Genomic DNA, 17,163 nt, shown 5'->3' with positions numbered 1-17,163 from the left:
TATTTACTGAGCAAAATGCTTAATACTATATTTTTATTAACTTATGTATTTATGTAGGCGATATTGTAATTGATTTCCTGAGAACATTTTGAGGGGAACCACTGCGATTGGACACGGAAAAGCAGATAAAAAGTCTGTTTGTATCCAGACAAAAAAAGAGGAGCCAACACACTTTTCAGTAATTTTTATTAGTTTTTTTTCTTTTGAAGTCAGGTTCTTCAATCACAGAATCACAGAATTTGCAACTTCTTTTACCAATCAAAATGCTCAATTACAAAAGATAACAAGATTATAAATGGTGCACAGCTGAAAGTCAGATATCAGCTGTAATATGAAGTTTCAGTTTGCTCTTTGTCCTCTCAGGGACTTCCTCTCAGTCTCCACCTCCACCCGAGAAAAATAACAATACAAAACCATTCTTTGCACAGCGGTTGTTCATGCAACAATAAAATTCCATTTAACGCCAATTTAAAAACAATTAAAACTTTCATCACCTCACACATTGCACCAAAACCCGTTCATGCAACACATAACACCTGCTGAGAGGAGCGTTTTCTGAAAGGCTTCAAGCAAAACACATTAACAGATCTTCAGATCATCTGTATGGGCAATTCCAGCAGGCACATGAAGTCAGATGATACAAACATCAAGAGTTCTTCTTTTTCTGTGATGAGGCAGTGCTGACTTAAATTAAGAAGGACATTAACATAAAAGAAACTATCATATATATATATATATATATATATATATATATATATATATATATTACCTAGAAAATATAACTCTTATCTGTTTCATTATATTGCATAGACAAGTGATCCTTCATCACCCAGCAGTGCACCGCTGAGGGGTTACGTGCTACTACATTCATGTCACTTTCCCTCAGTTTCCCTGAAAATAAACTAGGTGACTTTATCCGTGAAGTAAACACAATTATTTGGTCCCTTATTCATCCTGATACTAGAGAAAACAAAACACCACAAGTAATGACAAACACAATTAAAAAATGATCAAAACAGACCAAAAAACAACATTATTGTTCAATAAAATGGTGGTGACCTCATCAGATGGGTAATTTTGGCGAAGGTGACTGGCTTCTATCGAGGGCAAGACTCATCTGAAAAATAGAGACGGAGATGGAAGGTAAATATGGTGAATCTAGGATCTTTATGTCATTTTAGTTTGTATTTTGAGGTATTCCCATTCACCAAAGGTAACATTTATAGCTTTGTGAGAGCCATAAATGCAATTTTACCTTTCCATTTGCTCTCTGGTATTTACAGTAGCATTGAATTTAAAAATCTTAACCATTTCTTTGTAATTTTTATTTGCAAAAGTTTCATTTTACCAAGCTTGCCCTCATTTCCAACCAGCTGCTGTTTACAAGATATTCAAATTTGGTCAGTTTGTACAGTTAAGGTATATTTTTATTTCCTATATTTTCTAACCTTCATTTAACCTCCTCTTCTGTTGGACTAACTACCCTTGCAGACAGTTCATATATTAAAAAAAAAAAAAAAAAAAAAAACTAAACAAAAATGATATACTGCTAGGTTAGCAACCAAGCTAACAGATGCGCTGACTAGCAGCTAGTGTGCTAACTGCTAGTTTGCACAATAACTCCTAGAAACATTTTTCAATAACTCTAGGGAAATTATGTAAAATCCACAACAGTGACAGGAGAAATATACATGTCTCCAGTACAGAAGAATGACCTGCCAGCATTTATTAAATGTTTAGAAATGTATATTTTTAACGTCACTCTCCCCTTAGCAGCAAAGCTAGCAGCTAGCTAAATTGAAAAGCCTTTTTGCCCCTTCAGTAAATCTTATTTAATAATATTATGTAAATATTGGCGACAAAATGCTAAGGGTAGTAATTCAGCAAACATGGACGAACAATATTACAAGGAATGTGTATGTATGTTATTTTAATAGAACAATAACTTAGAGTGACCATATTTTGATTTCCAAAAAAGAGGACACTTGGCTACTCATGAAGAACTTGCTTAAAGAAATATATTTAACATATTTAAACGATGCCTTCTCTGTGTGGTTAATGAATTGTCAAAATAAAATATGTCATAGAGGCTTTTGCAAGTCAACAAGTGCAAAAAAATAACTTAAAAGCCTCTGGAATTAAATAATGGTACAGAAATAACGCCTCATCTGCATAAGAAAAATTACCAGTACTGGGTCGGTACGAGGGAAATTTCTTTTGCAGTTCGTCTGAAAAGATGCACTTGCGCTTTGGGATCTTTTAAACATCATTAGGCGCATTGCTGCGTGCTGTCTGTCCCATCTGTGAGCGCAGAACAAGCGCTCACAAAGCAGCAGTTCGGGAATGACGTCACACATGGGTCCTCTGTCTGAATATAGGAAAACCCGGACATTTTTATCAATCTCGAAAATCCCCCCCAGACGCACCGGACAGAACATGAAAAGGGGACATGTCCAGTGAAAAGAGGACGGTTGGTCACCCTACAATAACTAATCTTGTTATTACATGGCTCTGAACAAACTGATGCTACAGAAGGGACCATCACCTGTGGTAACAACATGTGACTGACAAAACATTAACAAATGAGCATCTGGTTTCAGACTCATATAAAGACATCTTTACATTACTGAAGAGACATTTAGTCACCATTTTTCCTTCAGAAATTTCCTAAAAAGCTGGGCACTGTGGTTTTTAGCACACAAGTATTTTTATTTGTGAATTTGTACACATTTGGAGTCTCTCAGAAAAACTACAGTGCCCATTCTTTTCCTACTGAGGAAACATCATGAATTTTATGTCAGTGGTAAACAATGAAGAAGCATAATGTCAGGCTTTCTTGTTAGGATCAATACATTGTTGGTTTGGGATTTGCGAGTTATAAGACAAGCTCAAGCCTTATCTTGAGGCACTCAGCCTTCTTCTGACCATAAACCAAAATTCAGCATGTTATCTTTCATGAAATCCAAACCCACAGAGTTTATCAGGGTGTCAGTAAGGCCGAAAAAGACCTCACTAAACGTTATGTTTTCTGAGCCGTGGGGGTAAGTGACTCACATCTATTACACGCGGTCCCGTTGCAGTTCCCGTACTCCTCGTATTCTTCACCACGACCGCCCCCCCCTCCCTGTCACCCTGCTCCTCCTGCACCTCCTCATCCTGCAGCCTCTCCGCGCTCCCCAGGTCCTGAGAGTGGGGATTGAAGAACTGCATGAGGGCCTCCGATGGGTACTCACACACCTGCTCCAGCTTGACCTCATTAAAACACACCTTCCCCTGCAAAAGTGAATACAGAAAGGCGTGGTTATGCTTTTGATGAATTACATTTAAGCTAATATTTACGGTTTTACATGCTTGTTAAAAAATATAGTATTGTAGCAAAAACCTTCACATTACAGATTTGCAGTAATGCTGCAGTAAAAGTGGGGTTATTACAGGGAAAATGTTGGTGTTCCTTTAGCAAGCTGTTTGTTCGTCATGTAAACACACTGCAGATCTGGAGAAGGTTTCAGTGTCAGCGAGGTTTTGATGCTGTCAGTGTAATTTTAAGTGACAGCACGGGGCTTAACACAGCAGAAATACACCGTCTGTAGAAGGACTTACTGGCTGAACCCTTCGTGCACTCATTGATAACTAATTCTGATGCATATTCAGCCTAAGAAGCTGAAACTGAAGTTTTGGTTTGCCACTTCTCTTAAACTGCTGAAAAGGAGAACAAGGCCCCCGCCTGGCCTGACGGGTGTTTGAGTTTGTTTATTCGAAGGCCGGTGTGGTGTAAAACGCCAGCGCATCCCCACACAGCACGTTTTATAACGACAGCATCTCAGCTCTGAAGCCTGAACGTGCAGCAAACACACCCAGAAGCGCAGACGTGATGTGCACGATAACGGCTTTGCACTAAATGTGGACGGAGCACAAAACAGCTCTGGGTTAGAGAAGCTGGCATGCTGAGGCACAGTAGGCTAATCCTTCCTCCCTGAACCCGATTAACCCAGGCACAGCGGGACAGCAGAGGCACCCGGCGACACAGGGATGGGAAAAGAGCAAAAAAAAGAGCCATAAAGAAGAAAGTTTATCAAGTAATACTTGACTTCAGATTCTCAAAAGTGCACTGCTCCATTTGATAACATGTGACAGCCATGTTTAAGGCCACATCTTAGCAGCATAAAGAAGGATATCTACCACTTCTGGACATATTTTATGCTAGAAAACAAAAAAAAAAGTGCACATATGGAAAGAAAACTTAGATGAGATAGCAGATGAGCCTCTTGCCCTGTGACATGATGGCGTGGCTTGGAGGGGGGAAGGGAAGGAAGCCTGACGTCAAACTGTCTGTAGGGCATCAACGTGAGAGCGACAGGTGGTCAGAGAATCACTCAGTGGTCATCACTCACAGAGGCTAAGGAGGGCGGTGCTTACACATGCAGGCAGGGATTACACAACTTATTATAGAGATGCATGCAGAGAATGCATGATTATTTATCTAATTAAAGGCCACAGTAATGCTATTTGGGAACTTTCATTTTCATGCTTTAGGTTACAGGTGGTCCGGTAATGTAACAGTTGAGCATCAGAGTCGCATTTGGCAATTTAAAAATGGGCACCGCGTCACTTCCCTGTGTCAGGCTCTTTGTCGTGCTTGGAGGAAGTCTTAAAAGAGGAAGTGAGCAAAAACATGCAGCGTGACAGGGAGTTTCTATCAGACCAAATAACAAGACTTTAATCCTCTCAGTATGACTGTCAAAAATGTCAGTTTTCCTTCCTTGCGACTTCTCTGCCAGTGAGCCGCCCTTTGATCTGTCTGCAAAACCCTGCCTCGCTTTCTTTCCCATCTCACGCACATCGAGCTCGTAGTTGGCGGCCTGCTGTCAGCTGTATACAGTGGGAGGGCAGCGTGGTCAAAAACTGTCTGCCAAGACTCTGGTCTAACTACCAAACCCCTGCTAGGACACAGCCAAGAAAACACAAAGGGAGATTTGTGTGAGAAGCTGACTCAACAGAAACAACTGAACTGGTACAAGGGAACGAGGAAGCAGACTGAAGGGGGTTACCACCAATCACATTCTTCTAATAGGCAGTGAAAACTGTCAATACAGCCAGATTTATCATTACAGGATGGTGAAAAAAAAAAAAATTTGCTGCCCTGCTTAGCAACTCTGCCTTCCCCCTCCTGCTCGGATTCACAGAAGTTAAAAAGAGGAAACAGAACATTTAACATGAACTCCAGGAAAATTAATTTACAGGTCCACTGTGGACGCAGGTGTGGTATCGCATGTATTCACAGAGATAAAAGGTCATGTTATGTAGGTAGAGAAAATGCAAAAAAAAAAATTATATAGAGAGAGGATGTCTGTCACTGCGGCTTCCTATTTAGCTTTTTTTTTCTCTCCAGTGAATCCTGCAACATTACTGTCAACCGTCTCTGCAGATGACTATGAAGCATATGAGTGAGTCCAGTTAACACCAATCATCAAGCACTTTCCTTTATCCATCTGTGGGTTTGCATGCTTCTTTTTAATGATAATAAATCACCCAAATACAATTTTACTTAAGTGTGTAAAGTGTGATATGTAGAAACCGTTATCACAGGATGAAAGTCAAAAATCTGCACAGCACGAGACCGCATAAGCAAATGGCAAAGGAGATCACTTGAGGACTTCATGGCTAAGAATCAAGATGTCGTGCTTGATAAAGCCTTAACCAGCTTAGGTCGGTCTCTGCAACTGTACTCAGTGGAAAGGGATGTTCTCTCGGTGAAAAGGCTTGATGGCGAGGCCCATCGTGCAGGTGACAGCAGGTGATAAACGTTGGTGTATGTCTGATAAACTTTAGAAAGCATGTGGGGACATGTTAAAACAAAGTAACAAAGTAACAACACAGTTTCCACTCACCTTTTTTGGGGTCCCTCTATTCTTGACCAGACACGACTTCTCCAGGTTCTGATATCCACCGATCACCACAATTTCCTCCACAGTTGGATACTTCTTCTTCCCCGGCTCAGTCACAGCGGGGGCTGTCTGGGTCTGCTGCTGTGGTGTTGTCTTCGTGGAGGTTGACACTGTCTGGCCCTGCTGCTGCTGTGGTGGTGTCTTTGCGGGGGTTGACACCGTCTGAGTCTGCTGCTGCTGGTGTGGGGTCTTCGCTGGGGTTGATGTGGACGCCGAGGGCCGTGCTGCGGCTCCCGTTGCCCTTTTTGGTGTGATTGTGATGGTGGCGCCTCGCTTCACTTGGCCCCCGGAGGCACTCCTGATAGAAAAGAGCACAGGTGTCTGGGTGGGTGACGGAGACACACTCGGAGACTGGGCAGGAGATGGCGAGCTTGGGGAAGAAGCCGGGGTCGGGGCACAATCTGTGGCTTTCAGGGAGTTGTCTGGGGATTGGGTCCTGAGATATGAGGGGGTGACTGTGATAGTTTGTTTGGCCTGAGGTGTGGGAGAACAAGCGTGATGAGAAGACACTTTGGGGTTGAGGTCTGGTGTTTCCTGATCCTTCTCCTGGGTTTTAACATCGTCCTTTATCTGATGTGCTTTGAGGTCGTCCTTTATCTGCTGGGTCCGAAAATCGTCCTCTCTCTGTTGCTTTAACACTCTTTGTTGCCCCTTCGTCTCTCTGTCCTTCAGGGAGGTATTTGACGAAGAGTTTTGCGCTTCCTGCTCTTTCAGCTGAAACTGCTCAATCTGCTGCTGTATTGTCTGAACCCCACTAATGTCATCGCCTGTAAATGCTTTGTTGTCCCCCTGCTGTGAGTTCGATATGATTGGCTTCACTTTAACAAGGTGCACAGACGATGAGATGTCCACTGTCCTGTCCCTCAAATACAAGCCCGACCTCGAACCCACGGTTTCCAAGTTGTAGATCCGACTCATGGCTGCGAGAGAGTTGGGAAGAGGCGGCGAAGGAGAGAGAGATTGTGTAGAATCGAGAGGTGATGTGTATTCCTCTACCTCCTCCTCGGAGAGCTCCTTTCCTTCCTCCTCCTCCTGTTCTTCTTCTGTGCTTGCGTTTCGGCCCCAGTCGCGCCTTTGTGGCTCTTCTACATGTTTCACTGGGTCGTCCTCATCCTCAGATATCTGGAGGGCTTCGGAGGTAGCTTCGGAGGCCCTGGCGGTACACTCGCTTGTCACTTCCTCTCCTCTGACAGTTTGTGACAGTAGGACAGAAACAGGAAGCTGAGGGCAGGTTTTCAACACGCCGACTTCCTGCGTGACGTCAAACGCAGCCGCGGATGTCTGCGCCGCTGCTTCTTCCTGTCCCTGCTCTGTTTCGGCCGGCCTCTTCTGCATGTGTGCTGTAGCTTCCCACTGTTTTTCTATTTCAGTTCCCCTCTCCTCGTACCTGTCCCCCGCTGTCTGAGTAGCATTAATCTCCGCAGCTTCACTTCCTTCACCCTGTCGCTGTTTCTCCAGCTCTCTCTGTCTGATTTTCTCTCGCAGAGACTCTATGCGGCTTAAGGGCTTCCCAATCCTCCAGCTATCCCTCCTCTCGACCTGTCGACCTCCATGACAGTCTTGCCCCTCGCTGCGTTGACACCCGGGCTTTATTTTCTCCACCACTTCTTCTGCAACATAAAACACAGTCCTGGGAATCTGAATCTCCACGGGGCCTGGAGGGTTCCCGGTGAGTGCGCTCCTTTTCGGAGATCTGGGGGTCGAATCATAACTGAGGTTTTCTGATCCTGCTGCTTGCACCTCCTCTTTGCTGTCTTTGTTGCTATAAAAGGTTGTGTCTCCTATTTTTTCTATTTTACTTATTAGATCCTCAGTATGTGGGGATAAAACAGACTGTGTTAGGTAAGGTCCTTGTAGTCTCCAGTCTGCACCTTTATGGAGGGCCCTGTCTGGAATTGTAGAGCCTAAACTGGAGCACTCAGTAAAAGCCAAATCATGTCTGCAGTGACTCTCAGCATCAACGTTGCTTGTTTCGGGTGAGCTCTCTAGTCCATCCTCTCTTTGAGAATCTGTTTTCTCACAAACTTTCACCTCAATCTCTCCCCCTCCCTCTGAATCTTTGTCTACATTCACCTCCCTTTCTAAACTCTTCTCACCTGCCGGTCGCTTCACCTCTCTGTCAGCTCTTGCTTTCCCATCCTGCCTAATCGGCACTCTCCTAGCAAATGATATTCCCTCCGTGTTTTTAACTGAGGCCACCGTGAACCCCACATCCCCGTCTGCATTGCCGACCTTCTCCGCAGCCCTCCTGTCAACAAACTCGACTTTCTTAAGCTGTATACCAAAGTCTTCGGTTTTTACTCTGTGCTTTCCCAATCTGTCTCTCTCTAGAAGTCGTGCACACCCCATCTTCGATGTGGTTTCCCTCCTTAAGGCAGCTACATCTACCCATGGCGCCATGCTCTCTGAGTGAATCCTCTCACGAATTTTTCTCTCGTAAAACCCTTCGTTACCTATCCCATTCTCCTTAGCGCAGATGACTCGATCGGAGAAGCTAAACGAGCGTTTTGGGACACCTTTTAGCAGCGTATTCTTTCCATCTGCCTTCCTCTCCTCGGACTGCTGCTCATCCTGATCTCCTGAGTATTTTCTCCTCCCTGGCTCAAGGAAATTATCGGAGCTTTTGGATCGGGATGGAGGCTTGGGGTGCTCTCCGAATTTACTCAGCAGCTGACTGACCCTCCCTCCTCTCTCCACAAAAACATTATCATCCAAGCTGTCCTTTCTGCTGTCTTTATTAATAACTGTTGCCTGGCCCCATGGTTTCTCCTTTTCTTTCTCTCTCAGCCAGGACACATCTGTTCTCAGCTCCCTGCCTATGCTCTCCCTTCTTGCATCCATGCTGCCCTTCATCTCCCCATCCTCTCTCCCTTTCCCCCCTGCACTCCTTTCTTCAGGGCAGGTTGAGGGCTTTATAATAAGAACTTCAGAGGCTCGGATCTCAGTGACACTCCCTCCTCCAGCCAGAATCTCCCTTAGGTCCATCTTCACCCCTTTCTTCCCCGGCTGGTCCTCCTCGAGCTTCTCCCGCTCTGCCTCCCTCCATCTACCCTTTCTCTCATCGCTGCCCTTCCTGTCCTGCTCGATGATGATGATATTGTCAGCTCTGATGGTCCGAAGACACGGAATAAGAGGGGAAAGCGAAGAAGTGGGTGAAGGGGTTTCTTTTTCCTCTGTGTCTTTTCTAACTTTAAGAAATTCCTGCTCCCTGACTGCATCCTTAACCAACTCCTTCAGCTGGCTTTTTTCCTTTTCACACCCCTCCCTGCTATTCTCTCTTTCTCTTCCTTGACTCCTATCCCTGCTCCTGTCTTTTTCCCTCCCCTCACTCAAGTCCCTAAACCTCTCTTTTTTCAGCTCTATATCTCGTCCTCTCCCCAGCTCCCCATCTTGACTCCTGGGGCTTAATTTATCTCTCTCCTTAACTTCTGGCTCGTTCCCTGTTTCTCCATCCCTGCTCTTCCTCCATGCACTCTGCGTGAGAATAAATGGATTTTCATGGACTGGAACTATTGTTTCTACAGACACCTGGCTCACTAGTTTGGGATCTGCATCCAGCCACTGGCCTGGATCTGGACTGAGCGACAGTTCGCTTCCCAGATTAACTGTTACGAAGCTGTCTGTGTCACTCAGACCATCAGAAGGAGATCTGACATCCACTTGCAGCAGACAGCCGTCTCTCTCCTTCTCCCTGTCACCCACATACTCCTGCTTCGCCTTCCTTCTCTGGATGATCCCTCGCTTCCAAGCTGGCATGCTGGCAAACTTCTCCTCCTCCTCTTTTTCCCTCCTCTCTCGCTCCTCCTCTTCTCTCCTCTTTTTCTCCAGAAGGAGTTGTTTCCATTCTGGCAGAGAGGAAACAGACATAACAGAAAAGGTGCCCACTTTTGGATAAAACGGTTCCTCTTCAGAGCCTCTGGGAATCCTCTGCAAAGAATAAAATATTATCAATTTTCTTTCTAATAAACATGCAAAAATGGAAGTTTTGCCACATAAAGCCGAGGAACAACTACACCTCATGGTAACATGTTAGCAGGTTTAATTTACATCCAAGTAGGCATTAAAGCACACGTTTGACAGTGCAGTCTATTTATCTGTTCATGTTAAAGGATAATAAAAGAGCACATGTAATCGAATTAACTCGCAGCACATAATGCATAACCTTAGTTGTAACATATTTAATGAAAATTCTGAATATAACTCACCCAAACTCTTGTTTTGGCAAAAATATCACTGCATCCACCCCGACTTTACATCTCCACTTGTGCGTAAAGCGGTCTACTCCACCATGGAAAACCTCCTTTGCCTGTAACGAACAGATTAATCTGTCCTGTCAAAACCCAACTTTTAAAAATGATCAGTGACCCAGTCAAACGATATCGGGACCTGAGTGGACATCAGAGCAGAAAAACCTCCGTCCTCCGTGCGGTTGTAAATATTTCCAGCTCGAGAGCTGCAGCGCTCTAATCCGATAATTACATTCAATTCCCTCTGGAGAGTTTAGTGGCACACACCATATTGTCGGACCTAAGAAAAGGCGTTTAAAGCACACAGCCGTCTGCCCGGCCACCAACCAGCCCTCCCCCGCCTTTGCTCACCCCCGCGTCCCGCAGGGTTAATTGGTAAAGCGGTGGAGGTGGAGGGCGGTGAAACGGGATGTGGTGTCAGCATGCAGAGCTGCAGCGGGACTTGATTGAAGCAGATCAAACACGATCAGCTCCACTGACAGAGGTGTGTACCCCAAACTACCGGAATATCTTCATTGCTGATTATTCGCATTTTTATTTTTAAAAATTATTTTCTAGCGTCTCTGATAGAAAACATACAGTCAAAAATGTTATTCATGTTTATTCATATTCATCAACACGAGAGCGTTTAGATGGATATGAAACTTTCCCCTAATTACAAAAATCCCTCAGGTGTACCCAATAAGTTGGCCAGTGAGCATATATATCGATCTATACCCTGTAAAATAAAATAAAAACAACAACAAAAAAACATCTTCTGGCTCGGTTATTAAAGCTGTAGTTCATCTGTGATATATCAGCTTTAAAATTAAATAAAAACAAACAAACAACAATTTAAATCAAACATCTGCTCCTTAAACTCTTAAAACTTGACTCATAAAAATAAAAAATAAACCTAAAAAACAGACACAATTTACCAGGACAAGTGAACTTTCCACTTTTATTGAACATGTTTTTAAAAATACTGAAAGCTGTCACGGTAATTACAGTAAGGCACACATGGGGAAAACATTAGTGTAAAAAAACATACCAAATGAGACATTACAGAATCCACTAATACTAATACTGGCTGCCTTGATAATACCTTATTTATCAAGCATGATAAACGTTAAAAGTAGTTTGTTCGATACGTTCAGCTTCACGTCTTTAAACAATCGGTTTGATCTCACCATCGAGGAAAAGCTTTGAAGGAGATACATTCATTGTAGCAGAAACATTGTCACTTTGTTCTGTCACAGAGCAGAAAAAGAAAAAAGCTTTTACCAGTGTAAAATCTCAGTGAAACGTCGGTTTTCAAAGGAAAGATAAACCTGAAATTAGCTTCCAGAGAAACACAGTGTTAATGTACTTGTCTTGGGCACTGTAACAGCCAGTAAGACTATACAGTAAAACAATTTCATGTATTAAAAAATATTCAGTATAAAAATGTTTCAACCTAATTGTATCAAAATTAGTAGTTTTAAGAAAAGTGACACCTCTGTACGAGCAGGGGGGGCGGCTGTGTTTTCACACGATGGCATAAACTGTAATAAAATACATTTGAAATGACAAAATCAGCAGACATCAGGCTCAAGAGGCCTACAGAAACTCTTTTGTAGTCAGTTTTAAAACATTATTTATGACAGATTCAGATCAAAGCACTGGGAAGACCTCTGCTTCACTTCTTCTTGTGGTCGTCAGTGTCCTCGTTGGGCATGGCGTCGGCGCTGCCTCCGTGTGGCTGCGCAAAGAGCTGCATCTTACTGTTGAGCTGCACACACAGGTAGGCTAAATCCTGTTTGTCCAGAGAGTGCGCCAGAGCCAGGTAGGCCGACAGAGCCCCCGCCAGCAGGAGCCTGTCCAGGGATAAGGCCGGCAGGAGCCACAGCACCACACCCAGCTCCAGGCACACCGGGTGGCGCAGGTGGGACAGGAGGCGCTGAGCACGGGGCGACTTGTGAGAGAGGGGGTCCCCCAATCCGAGACAGTCGTAATACACCTGAGGGAGGAGGTTAGTCAGTAAATGGAGTTTATTCATGCCCATACACACGCTCTCCTCCGGGAGCACCGAAGTTACTGATCTAAGTAATGCAGATTACTTGGGTCAGTATTGTAATCTCTATTGATTTATTAAAAGGGCATTTCATTAAAATGTAATTATAAGATGGTGGTGGAAAGGGTCAGAGTCATTAAATACGGAGTTAGGCCCAGAGCACCAGGTGACAGGTGAAACATATAGATGTTAATAACCGCTGGTTTTCAAAAATTATCAAAATGTGTGCACCAAGGCAATACTGGCACCACACTAGCACTGCTTTACTGGAGGAGAGCCTTTACATTTGGGGACGGAGGTTCAGTTCTCACTGCAGTAAAATCTTTCAGTCCTGCTCAGCCACAACAGTGAAAACTCTGATTAGGGTTGTGATTCATACTGATGGGTGCTGAAAATTAAAACCTTGAAATTCCTCCCCATGTGATGCTCAGTTTGAACTTCAGCAGGTCAGCTGCTCATGTCTACATGCTTACAAGCACTGAGCTGCCATGTGATTGGCTGATTAGATATTTTTGTTATTGACCAGTTGAAAAGCTGTACCTAATGAAACGGCCAGGGAGCATATGTGCAGTAAATATCCATTTGCTTCTTGTTGTTTAACAGCACGATATTTTAAAGTGGTGTTAATTAATTCTTTTAAGGAACACCAACTAACCAAGCAGTAATCAACAACCACAAATAAAGCAAACTGTAATCATAGATTTTTTTTAGTATTTTTAGTTGAGCAACCTCTGATTTTCCAGCATCTGAAAGCACAAACATGTGCATTTGTTTTTGATCCCTACCTGCTTGATGCCCAGTAGTTCTGGGTAATCAAAGATCATGAGGATGCTGCAGATGATGGCCCAACAGAGGAAGTGCAGCGAGAAGCAGAGCAGGGGGAACCAGACACTCCAGGGTGCCTGACGCACTGACCACAGGCAGGGGGCGTTAGTCACAGGCTGCCAGTACCGCATCAAGATCTAACACAGGAAACAGAGCAATGATGCACACTGAAAGGTGTGATTAACACTAAGGTAGGAGTAAGTTATGCTTCTATGTGACAGTAAACACTCAGAGAAAGGGCGCTGCTGTACCTGGAGGGCGAGTGCTGTGGTGAAGCAGTATGCTGTCCTGTTGAGGGGCCCCAGCACTGACTGCAGGGCCTGTTTGACAGGCAGCCAGGCCAGCAGGCTGTGCTGCACGATGAAGAGGGCCAGGAGCCCCAGATCCACAGCAAGAGCCCTCAGAACAGAGCTGTCCCGCAGGGCCACCGACCATGGTATGGAGTCTTAGCCATGGGGAATCAGAGGAAAAAACGTCACTTTAAAATTGACGGCAATCCTAATCCTAAGCACTCATTGAAAATGCCACAAAAAAACAAAAAACAAAACAGAAAATCGAACGTTACCACGAATAGCTAATTAATCGAATTAACAAACCCAGTATTCCTGCTCACCCGAAATCAGCTTTCAAACACTCGCCATTTGGTCGATATTTGATATTGGCGATAAGCAAATTATGCTTTTAAGCCCGTAATGATAATTTTTGTTTTAGTAAACAGAATAAAATAGCCCTAATAATAAAAACAGCCCTAAAAAAAACATAAGGAAAAAAAATCTCACCGCCCAACGTGGGGCTCGAACCCACGACCCTGAGATTAAGAGTCTCATGCTCTACCGACTGAGCTAGCCGGGCGCTGGTTCTAAACAGCCGCCCAGTGGTATTTACAGCACATATGGAGAACGTAATAATTGAACTATATGACGTATATGAATTTAACATTCGTTAAATTATACTTATATAAACCTATACAGTAATTTTTTCCATAGCCAAAAAGTATATGAGGTATTTAACGGTTTTACAGATATCGCCTCCACCAGTGTTTGGTAATCGCTCCTGGCCGCCTGCCGCTTACGGGAACTTACCTCGACAGAGTGTCGTCTCCCCCGTGATGTTATGGTAAATGGCTCGAAACGAGACAAACCGAATGAGATCTGCACCGGATATGAAAACAAACGCAAAGTTTAGCAAAGACGTAGTGCAGAGAGCCAAGCCACGTACCGTGACTGACGCCATTATCAGTGCTTATCGCGAACAGTTCCGGGAGATGGGAGGTGGTTGTAGTACCCGATGTAGACACAAGGTGGTGCTAGTGTGCGGCGAATGCTGCCTACAGGTGGAGGTGCATCAGAGGAGACACAGATCCACACACAAAACTAAGGAGAAACAAATAGCAGGAGTGGATGACTTTATTAGAGTATCTTATTAAGTATCACAGAATCTGTCTTTGTTAAATGAGGTTAACACCAGGCCTGTAGCACTCTACATGGTAGTTTCTGTCACAGGATGTCACTCGAATAGACTCTGTGGATCCCTGAAAAAAAAGAGATAACAAAGCACTCAGAGTGCTTCTTTGTGAAATCATTTGCTGTGAATTGAATTATCAAATATTTTGCATAGTTTCTGTGAAGCTCACTTCTGTTGGGAGTATCGGCAACCTGCAGGCAGCACAGTGGGGAGCCTGGACCCTGAAACCGAGAAGAAGTTTCAGTGAAAGTTCACAGAGGTTAAAACATGAAGTCAACAAAGGTGTGAGTTTTCTCCTGTTCAGCCTGTCTGGCAGGGTTTCCCCCTTTGCTCTTGAAAAGGACTATTGTTGCTACATAAAACACCCACCTGTGGTAGTCGCTGACACAGTAGATCCTGCGGTGTGAGTCGACAGCGAAAGGCTGATCCTCCAGGCTCTGTCTGCAGACGACACAGCGAAAGCAGGATGGGTGGTAGGGTTTCCCACAAGCCTGCAGGATCTGATCATCCAATGTAATGTCAGTTTCTTGCATGTGACACCACACATATACTCACAGTGCTTAGAAAAAGTATTTGACCCCTTCCTGGTTTCTTAATTTTCTTTGCACATTTGTCACATTTACATGTTTCAGATCATCGAACAAATTCTAATATTAGCCAAAGATAACCTGAGTAAAACATTTCTATGTGTGTGCCTGTGTGTGCCTGAGTGTAAAAAAATTAAATGAACTTAGTTTTCCCAAATAAATGTTGTCAAATGTAGGGCAGGCAAGGTTGAACAGCTTTTAATCCGTTAATAAATGAAAAGGTAATTTAAAAACTGCATATTTATTTGGTGTATCGTTTTCTAATATTAAAATGTATTTGATGATCTGAAACATGTGTGCGTGACAAATATAGAAAAAAAACCTAAGATCAGGAAGGGGGGAAATGCTTTTTCACAGTACTGTTTAAGTAAATAAATTAATAGTTACCACATCTGTGATTAAAAAGCCACAGCTGTTACACACTTCAGGGGATGGATGAACTCCAGAGAACTGCAGAAAATACCACGAGTACCAGGAAAACACCACCACCCAAATAGATTAGGCAATAAAGTTAATCTGTCATTTTACAACCTATTAAAAGAACATACTTACCAAAAAGTCATCCTCACAGTATATCATCCCTGACACTGTGTAGAAAGGCTTGCCACTGAGCGTTTTACCTGAAAACATGCAAAAGCTTAAATATGTAGACCGTTATACATCACACTGTACTATCAGAGAAGCATTCACACGAGGAGAGCTCACTGCAAACGCTGCAGATGAAGCACGCGCTGTGGAATAAACGTCCCATCGCCTGACACGCTCGACCTGCTCTGTAGACAGCTTGATTGCATCTCGTACAAGTTCCTGAATAAACATGAAGAATAAATGGAACAACTGGCAGCACGTCTGAATAATAAAAGGCTAATCTGCCAAAAAAAGGTGAATATTAAGTCTTTTCCATTCTTACCAAAGTAAACACTGTCACTGTAACTGGGATTCATCTCAGCACCAGTTTGCCCACTGCTCTGAGTCTGCAGCACGGCTGTCTGGAGGTCTAATTTTATGTGCAGTGCAGACAGCTGTAAGAGGAGCTGCTCGTTGGGTTTATGAGAATTTGCTCTCTGCCTTTGCTCTCTGTAGGGCAAAATCTTAAGAAATGACTCCTCCGAGGCGGCTGAAAAACTTTAGACAGAAAGTAGTTTTGTGTGAACGAAAACACAAATAAACGCATAAAAGTACTTCAATTTTGTACTTATACAGTATTTAAGTAGCTGTTTAATGTTTTTAAAAGTGTCTAATGGTGGAGTACATATTAGAAAAAGAATAAGTGCCGTTTTTTAGGTTTTTTAGGTTTTTCTGTTGCAGCTACTGTGAGAACTTTCAGCTCTAAGCAGCTTTCTATTTAAAAACTGTATTCTCGGGTAAGCTAAGAGATGAAATGTGTCAGAGCAGCAGAGGAAGGAGCCTGAAGGTGAAAAAGAACCTGCAGCACATTCAGCCTATCACAGCACTCACATTGTGAGGACGCTGGTTTAAACACCTGACTCCTACGTGTTTATACGGCAAAAACTATAAGCTACAAGATAAAAACAGCCATTCATACTAACAATGTGTGAATACTGGATAATGGATGTGGAATATGGAGTGAAGGAGGACATGCAAAGAGTTGGTGTTATTGTAGGATGTGAGGGTAGGCAAAATTCCCATCAGTCTTATTGATAATTATAATTATTATTATTATTATTTAACACTCACAGGAACTCCTTTTACTTTAAACCTGCTGGTTAAAAAAATCTCCACTTTTACTCAGATAAGATTTTGATAGAATAGAATAGAATAGAATAGAATAGAATAGAATAGAATAAACCTTTATTATCCCACAGATGAGAAGATTTCGGTGTTACACAGCTTTTATAGCAAGGGGAACACAAGATATAGAAGGAAGACACAAAGTGGACCTATATACATAAGCAACTGAAGTTCGTATATACAGGTAACAATGTACAGAAATATGTATAAAATATAAAAAACATGTATAAAATGTGCAGTGAACAAACAAGCTGGTGATGGTAAGATGACCCTTTAAGGATGTTAAAGGAAAGCTGAGAGTTTCAGCACTT

General features: G+C 43.2%; 3 protein-coding genes across 3 annotated transcripts; all 3 read right to left on the bottom strand.

Annotated features, from left to right (window-relative positions):
* Window positions 1-214: 214 nt before the first annotated feature.
* ppp1r18 (protein phosphatase 1, regulatory subunit 18) lies at window positions 215-10,479 on the bottom strand. The gene is made up of 4 exons (XM_080862422.1): window positions 10,151-10,479; window positions 5,889-9,872; window positions 3,055-3,273; window positions 215-1,117 (listed from the first exon to the last, which is right to left on the bottom strand). Exons 2-4 carry the CDS (start codon window positions 9,810-9,812, stop codon window positions 1,064-1,066), a joined length of 4,197 nt encoding a protein of 1,398 aa, XP_080718548.1. The 5' UTR covers window positions 9,813-9,872; window positions 10,151-10,479; the 3' UTR covers window positions 215-1,063.
* Window positions 10,480-11,096: 617 nt separating this feature from the next.
* Window positions 11,097-14,342, bottom strand: nrm (nurim). The gene is made up of 4 exons (XM_080863929.1): window positions 14,132-14,342; window positions 13,301-13,494; window positions 13,010-13,186; window positions 11,097-12,170 (listed from the first exon to the last, which is right to left on the bottom strand). The coding sequence occupies exons 1-4, from the start codon at window positions 14,280-14,282 to the stop codon at window positions 11,850-11,852; spliced, it is 843 nt and encodes a 280-aa protein (XP_080720055.1). The 5' UTR covers window positions 14,283-14,342; the 3' UTR covers window positions 11,097-11,849.
* limd1b (LIM domains containing 1b) lies at window positions 14,279-16,108 on the bottom strand. The gene is made up of 8 exons (XM_080863930.1): window positions 16,011-16,108; window positions 15,806-15,907; window positions 15,653-15,720; window positions 15,488-15,550; window positions 14,883-15,013; window positions 14,683-14,734; window positions 14,514-14,580; window positions 14,279-14,422 (listed from the first exon to the last, which is right to left on the bottom strand). The coding sequence occupies exons 1-8, from the start codon at window positions 16,042-16,044 to the stop codon at window positions 14,394-14,396; spliced, it is 546 nt and encodes a 181-aa protein (XP_080720056.1). The 5' UTR covers window positions 16,045-16,108; the 3' UTR covers window positions 14,279-14,393.
* Window positions 16,109-17,163: the final 1,055 nt, after the last annotated feature.

The sequence above is a fragment of the Rhamphochromis sp. 'chilingali' genome (genome assembly GCF_963969265.1).
Source record: "Rhamphochromis sp. 'chilingali' genome assembly, chromosome: 17".
NCBI lineage: Eukaryota > Metazoa > Chordata > Actinopteri > Cichliformes > Cichlidae > Rhamphochromis > Rhamphochromis sp. 'chilingali'.
This window is presented reverse-complemented; position numbering and strand designations above follow the sequence as displayed.

Bases quoted from the DNA above. Each gene is read 5' to 3' on its own strand.
- ppp1r18 (XM_080862422.1), bottom strand. From the start codon at position 9,812: ATGTCTGTTTCCTCTCTGCCAGAATGGAAACAACTCCTTCTGGAGAAA. The intron at 3,274-5,888 runs GTGAGTGGAAAC...TCACTTTTGCAG, and splicing joins ATAGAGGGACCCCAAAAAAG to GGGAAGGTGTGTTTTAATGA. The intron at 1,118-3,054 runs GTGAGTCACTTA...TCTATTTTTCAG, and splicing joins CGGGACCGCGTGTAATAGAT to ATGAGTCTTGCCCTCGATAG.
- nrm (XM_080863929.1), bottom strand. From the start codon at position 14,282: ATGGCGTCAGTCACGGTACGTGGCTTGGCTCTCTGCACTACGTCTTTG. The intron at 13,495-14,131 runs GTAAGTTCCCGT...CCCATGGCTAAG, and splicing joins GGAGACGACACTCTGTCGAG to ACTCCATACCATGGTCGGTG. The intron at 13,187-13,300 runs GTACAGCAGCGC...TTCCTGTGTTAG, and splicing joins CCACAGCACTCGCCCTCCAG to ATCTTGATGCGGTACTGGCA.
- limd1b (XM_080863930.1), bottom strand. From the start codon at position 16,044: ATGAATCCCAGTTACAGTGACAGTGTTTACTTTG. The intron at 15,551-15,652 runs GTAAGTATGTTC...TATTTTCTGCAG, and splicing joins ACTGTGAGGATGACTTTTTG to TTCTCTGGAGTTCATCCATC. The intron at 14,735-14,882 runs GTGGGTGTTTTA...TCTCGGTTTCAG, and splicing joins TGTGTCAGCGACTACCACAG to GGTCCAGGCTCCCCACTGTG.